At 46.3% G+C, this 8454-nt stretch overlaps 1 protein-coding gene across 1 annotated transcript in view; it reads left to right on the forward strand.

The window, feature by feature from the left end:
- MAP2K4 (mitogen-activated protein kinase kinase 4) overlaps positions 1 to 8454 on the forward strand; it is a 92051-nt gene that overhangs the window by 52719 nt on the left and 30878 nt on the right. The window contains exon 4 of the mRNA XM_014962667.1: positions 3273 to 3392. Within this exon, the coding sequence (XP_014818153.1) occupies positions 3273 to 3392 (120 nt within the window). The remainder of the gene's footprint in view (positions 1 to 3272; positions 3393 to 8454) is intronic.

An 8454-nucleotide genomic window follows, 5' to 3' on the forward strand; every position in this document is an offset into this window, starting at 1 on the left:
GAGGGTTGGTTTTTTAGTTTTGTGTTTATAAGTTTTTTTTTTTTTTGTTTTTTTTTTTTTTTTTTTTTTTTTTTTTTTTTTAACTGGTCACTACCCACTGCACCTGAATGTTTTCATGTGTGTACTGGGGCCGGGCGATGTCTCTTCTGGTTTTGGGTCCTGTTTCTGGGATCTGTCTGGTTTTAGGTTTGAGAGTGGTCCAATTCCCAGCATAACTTATCCTTTTGCTGTCGCTGCTGCCCAGGGCATAGCTTTCAGAGGTCTTGTTACTGATATCAGAAGGCTTTGTCCTAACCTGTGTTTGTGTTAATTTTCTCCTGGAGGATTTGATGCAGTTCAAATATGAGACCAACAAGGAACTATTAAAAAAGAGACTTTCTGTAAAGCTCTACTACAAAAATGACTTTTTCCAACATGTGGCTTGTTTGGCCCCGTCAGTGACAACATGCAGTAGAGTGACCAGGCTGAGAGAAGTAAGACCTGAAGCTGTCAGACCTGTCCATCCATGTCTTAAATGGTGTCTTCGGGCTGTTGCCTCACCTTACGTCTTCCTTCCCTGCCATCTCCCGTGTTCTTGGGGGAGTCTGTCTGTCATAGCTCTGCAGTGTCAAGGATTCTGCCTTGAATTTAGGTAGCAGATCGTCATTTTCACCCCTGTGCTGTTTGGGTGGTGGCTGCTTGTGACTTCAGTCACCTTTTGCGGTTTCTTCCTGATTTCACTGGTGGATGCTCATTCCTTCGCTGGTGAATTGGGAGCACTGGCCTGCAGCAGGCTCCCTGTGGACTGCAGCTAAACAAAGCCATCTTTGCCAGCCTGGGCTGCCCCCAGCTCAGCGCTGTGCTCCATGCTGTCCAGGGGGTTTTCCCCTCGTCTTGGGTTTGCCAGTCTCCAGCACTCTTGTATGGGACCTCACAATCTGTCCTCGCCTTCACTCCCTGAAGCAGTGTTTGTTGGGAAGTCCATAATGGCTTCTCAAGGTGTCCTTTTGCTCCTGCGTCTGCTTGGATGCTCTGCCCTATAGCCCACCCACTGTGCATCCTCTGGGTTTTCTGCCTGCCCTTTCTTTTTCTGCCTGGGGAGATTGCATTTGGGAAAAAGAGGAATCTTTGGGTTCAGTGTTGTTCTGGGCTGCCAATTAAAATCACCTCATCCATACAAGGGATATTTCACATGTTTTCCAGAGCTGGAGAAGTAACGGCAGAGAAGGCAGTATCAGAGGTGGGAGGAGATGCTGTCAGGGGGAGCTTTGGAGTTTGAGGAGCATCCTGTGGGAATGGCTGTGAAGGGATTGTGCACATGCGAAGGGAATGCCGAGGAGGGCTGGGGAGACTCCTGGATGTCCAGAAAAGAGGCTTTTTGGAGACTGATACGGAGTTGGCCCAGAAGGGAGATGTGAGTTACAATATGGAGAAAAGCTCCTTGTGGTATTGCAGTATTTTCCAAAGAGGTGAACTTTTCAGAGGAGTGGGTAGCATCTCACTGAGAGACTAAACTATTCCTCATAAGTCCCACCATAGTGGCTTTGGCATCCATTGTAATCTGTGGAGGTCAGAGCGATGGCATTGTCATTTCCCATTGCTGATGGTGTGCCACCTGGAAGGAGACCTTCAATCTGCTTGGCCTTCAGTATCTCAGCAGGGGGTTGTTGAGTTTTATGTGGTGTAGATGCAAGACAGAGAAATAATAAAACTCGTCAGGCTTTCTTCAGTGGTGTGTCTGAACTTCTGTAAAACAGACCTGAACCAGTGACCTAGAGGTGAAGCTTTTCAGTTTCATTACTAGTCCCTTGAGCTGTCTTCTCGCTCTGTTTGTGACTCCAGGATCCCACACGCTCAGTGGCATGGTGGGGTGGGGATTGTACAGATCTGGGTGGTCTGAGCAAGGCTCTTGCCAGTTTGCCCAGGTACTGTAGAATTTGCTGGGAGGGAAAAGGGCAATATGAACATGAAAATTACTGGTCTAAGCCAAACTAGAGCTACTAGAACCTTAAGAACGAGTGGTGAAATACCAAAATATGAGGATACACCAAAGGTAAGGAAAATTACAGTGTCGATACTGTCCTCATTTCATGTGGGTCATCACAAAATAGTCTTAAGGTACATCATCATTCAGTGTTTGTCAGATGGTGATATCTGAATGGCCAACCTTGAAAGTACCTTCATTTCCTTAGCCCTGGGCTCACTAATGTGTGTGGTCTTGATGCCACCAGCAGCTGCTCTCAGGGCGGCAGTGTCACTGGGAGAGGGTACTGGTATCTTGCAGAGTTTTTCCACAATCTTGAACATTTTTTCTTTCTTTGATAACCAAGTAATTTTTCTCCTCGAGGAGGGTCCAGGCTACCTCTGTTGCTTTGGACTTCCTGCAAAATAGTTTTTTCTTGTTTTATTTAATGATTTTTCAACATGAGCCACACCTTCAGGATCACAATTTTCCTCCCCTGTTATTCTGTGAATGCATTAATTAGTGCAAGATGCTAAATAAGTCTGTAAAATCACATGAGAAACTGTGGATGATCTTTTCCATCCTTCATTTAACAAGCTTCATGTTTGAACATGTACAGTTTTCTATTTTCAAACTTGCATTGTTCTTTCAAGCCCAAATGAGACTTTTCTTTATATATAGTGTGTCTATATTGTGCATATATGTCATATATATAAAACATCTTTTATATAGTGTTAATGTTCCCTAGACCAGTATTAGGTAAAGAATTGTTAGTTTTATGAGAAGAGCTCAGGGGACTGTTGCCCACCACTGGCATTACCAGAGCAATGTGTTCCCTCAGTTCTGCGATGGCCCCTTCTCACCATGCTGGAGGCACGGGGGAAGGAGCCTTCTTGTCTTCTGTGCTTGTCTTAGAAATTTTAAACATAGCATTCCTCGGTTAAATTTCAAAACGGCCTTTGAGCCCCATTCAACCTGGCCAAGAACTGCATGGGAATTTGTTTTGCATTAAAAGCCCGAATACGTTGTTTTGCTGTAGTTTCAATGAAATCTCTGCTCTTTAATTTCATTCTGACATTTCATCTGAAAATGTTGATGCTCCTGAGAGGACTGGGGATTTTATAGTCTGATTTAAATGGCTTTAGGGGTTTTCAGTTATATTTTGTATTTGAGAACACAGCTTAATTCTCTAGAGTGTGTTTGAGCATGCCTTGGGGAGTGTCTGCTCAGCCCTGGGTTTGGGGTCCTTGGCGTGTTTCTCCAGAGGCGGGTCTGAGGATACAGTAATGGCATGTAAGTGATAAAGTCTCTGCCACTCTTCCTCTTTCAGAGAATTCGGTCGACAGTGGATGAAAAAGAACAGAAGCAGCTTCTGATGGACCTTGATGTAGTAATGCGAAGCAGTGACTGCCCGTATATTGTTCAGTTTTATGGCGCGCTCTTCAGAGAGGTGGGCACCCCAAACTTGCTTTATTCATAGCAGAGTTTGGTTTTACTTTTTTTCTTTTCTCTTTGCAGTTTCCAACTTGCAATAAGGAGGAGAAAGTTAATTTATGTTAGGTTTCTTAGCTCTCTGTGTTTAATCAAGGGCACTTAACCAGGAGACCCCGACGCCTGGGTGCTGCTGAGCACACACACGCTATTCCCATTCCTTGTTCTGTCTCTCTGTGTATTTCAGTCTCTCCCTCTTTTCTTCTCTCTTGGTGAGCTCCGGGTCCGTGTGTGCTGCTGGGCTGAGCACAGCTCTGCCACACAGCGCTTGGACCCAAAGGTGGCTTCTGCCAGTGGCTGTGAGATGGGACCCCGTGGAGGACCTATGACTCTGTCATGGAGGTGGCTGCTCTGACAGCAGCTCCCCGTGTCTGATGTGTGTGTGTGTCTGTAGCCAGGCTGTGGCAGACTCCCAACTGACACGCGTCTTCCTTGAAGTGGTTTTTACCTGAGATACATAAGAAAACAAGGGCAACTGCGCTGGGTTGGACCAAAACTCCTGATGGGGTGTTCTGTCTCTGGCAGCAGCACCCAGGACCCACTTGCAGAAGCGTGTGTGATACTTTGCCCTGTAGTCTTCACTTGTACGCAGCTGAGTGTCTTCTGAGCTGGACATGCTGTCTTTGTGCTGAGTGATTCTTGCTGGATTTCTTTTCCATGGAAGTGTTCAGTTTGCCCTTGAATATATGTACCTTTTTTGCATCTGTGTTACTCCCTGAGAGGCACTTCCCTTGCTTGTCCACCCCTTGTTTGAAGGCCATCACCTTGATTCATTTTGACTTTTCATCCTGCTGTTTTGAGTGGTGCCCTGATAGTTCCCCTAGTTTTTGTATTTGAAGATTTATCCATCCTTTCCAGGCTACTGGGGATTTTATGGACAGTTGCCATATTCCCCCTCTGTCATGTCTTACCCAGCCTGATAAGTGCCAGCCTGTGTCATACACAGGACCCCTTCCAGGCCCTTGATCATCTTTCTTGCTGTTCTCTGCATATTTCCAGTTCTACTCTGTCCTTTGGGAACAGAGGCCAGAATTGCATGACTGTTCTTGAAAAGACCAGTGTCTGCAACAGCTGGCCTAGAGGCTGGAATTTTGCTTGTCCCTTCTATGTGTGTAGATGCCGTTTGCCCTGAGGGGGTTATTCAACATGATGCTTCCATGAGCCATGGCCAGGAATGTGATGTTAAATCACTGCTTGTTTGTGGCTCTTTTAGCATCTACTTACTGTAATTTAAGGTAGACATGCTGCAGGGCCACAGAAGGTACCCTTCTGTCTCCTTGTACCTTTAAGGTACTTAAGGTACCTTGTACCTCCTCTGGCTTTAAATATCAGTCTCTAAAATGAGGAAAATCATCCTTCCTTTTCCCATGCTCCACTTTTTGTTATCTGTTTAAACATGAAGCCGTTTTGGGTGAGGAGATGTTGTCCATGTGCACACGGGACGAGCTCCTACCAAGAGTGGAGCCTCAGCCTTGGCTGAAAATTTCCAGCTTTGCTGACATACAAACGATAAGGCTGTCAGGTGTTGTGAGGAAAAGTCTCTGGGCAAGACAGTATCTTGCCAGATGCTGATGAGCAACATGTTCAGAGCTGTGTGAGCCCGTCACCTCTCTGCAGCTCCAGGCACATCCCAGGTTCTAAGTGTAAACACATACACAGTACAAAAACCTGCCTTGATCAGCATCCAAATGTCAGCCTGGCTTCTGCTGCTCCCTTTGTCTTGTCCAAAAATCCTGTCCTCCTGCAGCCAGGCAGAGCTCCTCGGGTGCTCCATCAGGGACAGGTTTCAGTAAGGTCACTGTGGGTTATACCACGTTGGTCCCTGGAATTCCTTTCTCCGCCCACCCTCAGCATCAGTGGCGTTTGCCTCTAAGACTGAAGTGGCTTCCCCTCTCCTCGGTCCAGTATGACCAAGGGGACCTTCCAAGTCACATACCTCAGAGGCACACAGGGTGAGCTGGTGTGCTTGGATAAGGGATTCGGTCTTGTCGTATTAATTACATGTTCTAATATTAATTACATCTTTTAAAGCTGGGCAGCTGTGACAGCAGAGATGCACAGAAAGGAATAAAAGAATTTCACCAGTACGTTTGAACCTGTCTCACTGCCCCACTCCGCTTAGCAGATCTGTTCCTAAATAACTGAACGATCCAGGTCACAGCTGCACCATCCCCCGGGTATAAGAGCACATGGGACATTACTAAAGACTGAACTTCTCTCAGGAAGTCCTACAGTAAAACATGTGTAAAAAGGGCTCTTTGTTCCAGCGTTTCAAGGTGAAAAGTAAGGAAATAAGTTCCAAAAGGCAGATTCTCTTGGGTCCACTTGCTCTGAGCCAGGATTCAGATTCTCCAGGGATGGGTGGAGATACTGATAGGAAGTCTTCTGCCTGCTCTTAAAAGGTGAAAGACCAAAGTGAACCTCTTTGGAGAGCTGGAACACTGAGGAGGCAGCTTTCACAATCAGGTGATGGGCAAGAAGATGACATTGGGCTCAGGAGCGGTGCAGGGAAAGGCAGGTGCCTCTCTGGAAGAGTGAGATGTCGATGGGGAGAACCAGAGCTAAGCTTCTGGATCCCGACAGCTTGGGGAGTGGGAGAACTGAACCAAATTGGACAGAACCAATTGGACAGAACAGTCTTCACTGTTAGGACTGCCCCTCATGAATCTGTGGCCTTAGAGGCAAGGGGGATGGTATGGAGAGAGGAAATTTTTCCTCCAGTAGAAGAGGACCAGGTTCGGGAGCACTTGGCCAAACTGGACATTCATAAGTCCATGGGCCCTGATGGGATGCACCCGTGAGTGCTGAGAGAGCTGGCAGATGTTATCGCTGGGCCACTCTCTATCATCTTTGAAAAGTCATGGAGAACAGGAGAGGTGCCTGAGGACTGGAGGAAGGCCAACATCACTCCAGTCTTCAAAAAGGGCAAGAAGGAGGACCCTGGGAACTACAGACCAGTTAGTCTCACCTCTGTCCCTGGGAAGGTAATGGAGAGACTCATTCTAGATGTCATCTCCAAACAAGTTGAAGAGTGGGGGGTTATTGGAAGTGGGCAACATGGGTTTACCAAGGGTAAATCATGTATGACCAATCTGATAGCCTTCTATGATGCCATAACCGGTTAAGTTATTAACTTGTCTGTTAATAAACAGACAAGTTACTGTTGCAGTCTCTGTGACTATGAAAAGTTGGATTCGGAAAGGCAAAAAAGACTACACAAATACTTTTCCCTCGTTGTATTCTGTCTCACTTGTTCAGCAAGCATCTTCTAATAGGCAAGGTCTTCTCTGGGAACTGGTCCTGCCTGTCCCTTAGAAGCCAGCATCGTAACACACATTATTTGCTTCTTGTTATTTAATCATATGGGACATCCTGCTGTTTTTATGTATGTCTTTGTGTAAGGTAATGTGTAACCATGCAAAAACTACAAGTTGATTGCTGGGAACAGGACTTTGCTTGAGTTTATCGGTACCCATCAGATGAGATTAAATTGCCTGTTGAATGAAACTGCAGCAAAGCTGAAAAAGTAGGAGATGGCATTTCAGCCTTTGCATGGAGTAAGGGGCTTAATTGATCTGATGCCAGATAGTGCATCTGCTGGGGTCAGGTCCTCCATGGAACAGCATGTGCTCACACCTGCTCACGTTGATGAAGCCATGACCTTCACGTCACCATGTTAAATCTCCCCGTGATATTACAGCATCCTTCATATGCTAGTGCAGCTGTTGAGCTCTATTACTTTGTTCTCCAACAATCCTAGGTAGAAAAAAAAAATGAAACCTTTTTTTTAATAACAGAAGGAATCCCTAGGCACTGATGTTGTGATGTGGGGTAGTTGAAATGATTTTCATGTCCACAGACTGACACGCATCTAGTAAAGGCTGGAGAATTAAGAGGATCAGAAAGAGAAAGGCCTGGAGGAAAGTGCAGAAGGGGTAGTTATACCAGGGGCTATAGAAGGGATTCGGTGGCTGATGAATCATAAAATCATATCATACTTTAAGGAGGCACTCTTAAAGGTGCAGGATAAAGTCATACCCAAGTCCCAAAGATCAAGCAGGAAGGGAAGACCAGCCTGGCTAAATAGAGAGCTTCGGCTGGAACTCAGGAACAAAAAGAAGGTTTATAATCTTTGGAAAAGGGGCCTGGCAGGCAAGGAGAAATACCAGGCAGCAGTGAAGATATGCAGGGGGAAAATTAGAAGGGCCAAGGTTCAAGCTGAGCTCATCTTGGCCGCTAAAGTTACCAATAACAAAAAGGGTTTTTTTCGGTATGTAAACAGTAAAAGGAAGATGAGGGAAAATGTGGGCCCACTGATGAAGGAGATGGGCACCCTAGCAGTGGAAGACACGGAGAAAGCAGAGTTGCTGAATGCCTTCTTTTCTTCAGTCTTCACTGTTAGGACTGCCCCTCATGAATCTCTGGCCATGGAGGCAAGGGGGATGGTATGGAGAGAGGAAATTTTTCCTCCAGTAGAAGAGGACCAGGTTCGGGAGCACTTGGCCAAACTGGACATTCATAAGTCCATGGGCCCTGATGGGATGCACCCGTGAGTGCTGAGAGAGCTGGCAGATGTTATCGCTGGGCCACTCTCTGTCATCTTTGAAAAGTCATGGAGAACAGGAGAGGTGCCTGAGGACTGGAGGAAGGCCAACATCACTCCAGTCTTCAAAAAGGGGCAAGAAGGAGGACCCTGGGAACTACAGACCAGTTAGTCTCACTTCTGTCCCTGGGAAGGTAATGGAGAGACTCATTCTAGATGTCATCTCCAAACAAGTTGAAGAGCCGGGGGTTATTGGAAGTGGGCAACATGGGTTTACCAAGGGTAAATCATGTTTGACCAATCTGATAGCTTTCTATGATGCTTTAACTGGTTGGTTGGATGAGGGGAGGGCAGCAGATGTCATCTACCTTGACTTCAGCAAGGCTTTTGACACTGTCTCCCATAACATCCTCATTGGGAAACTAAGGCAGTGTGGGCTGGATGAGGGGACAGTGAGGTGGATTGAGAACTGGCTGTG

This window comes from Calidris pugnax, unplaced genomic scaffold (assembly GCF_001431845.1).
Source record: "Calidris pugnax isolate Ruff unplaced genomic scaffold, ASM143184v1 scaffold470, whole genome shotgun sequence".
Classification (NCBI taxonomy): domain Eukaryota; kingdom Metazoa; phylum Chordata; class Aves; order Charadriiformes; family Scolopacidae; genus Calidris; species Calidris pugnax.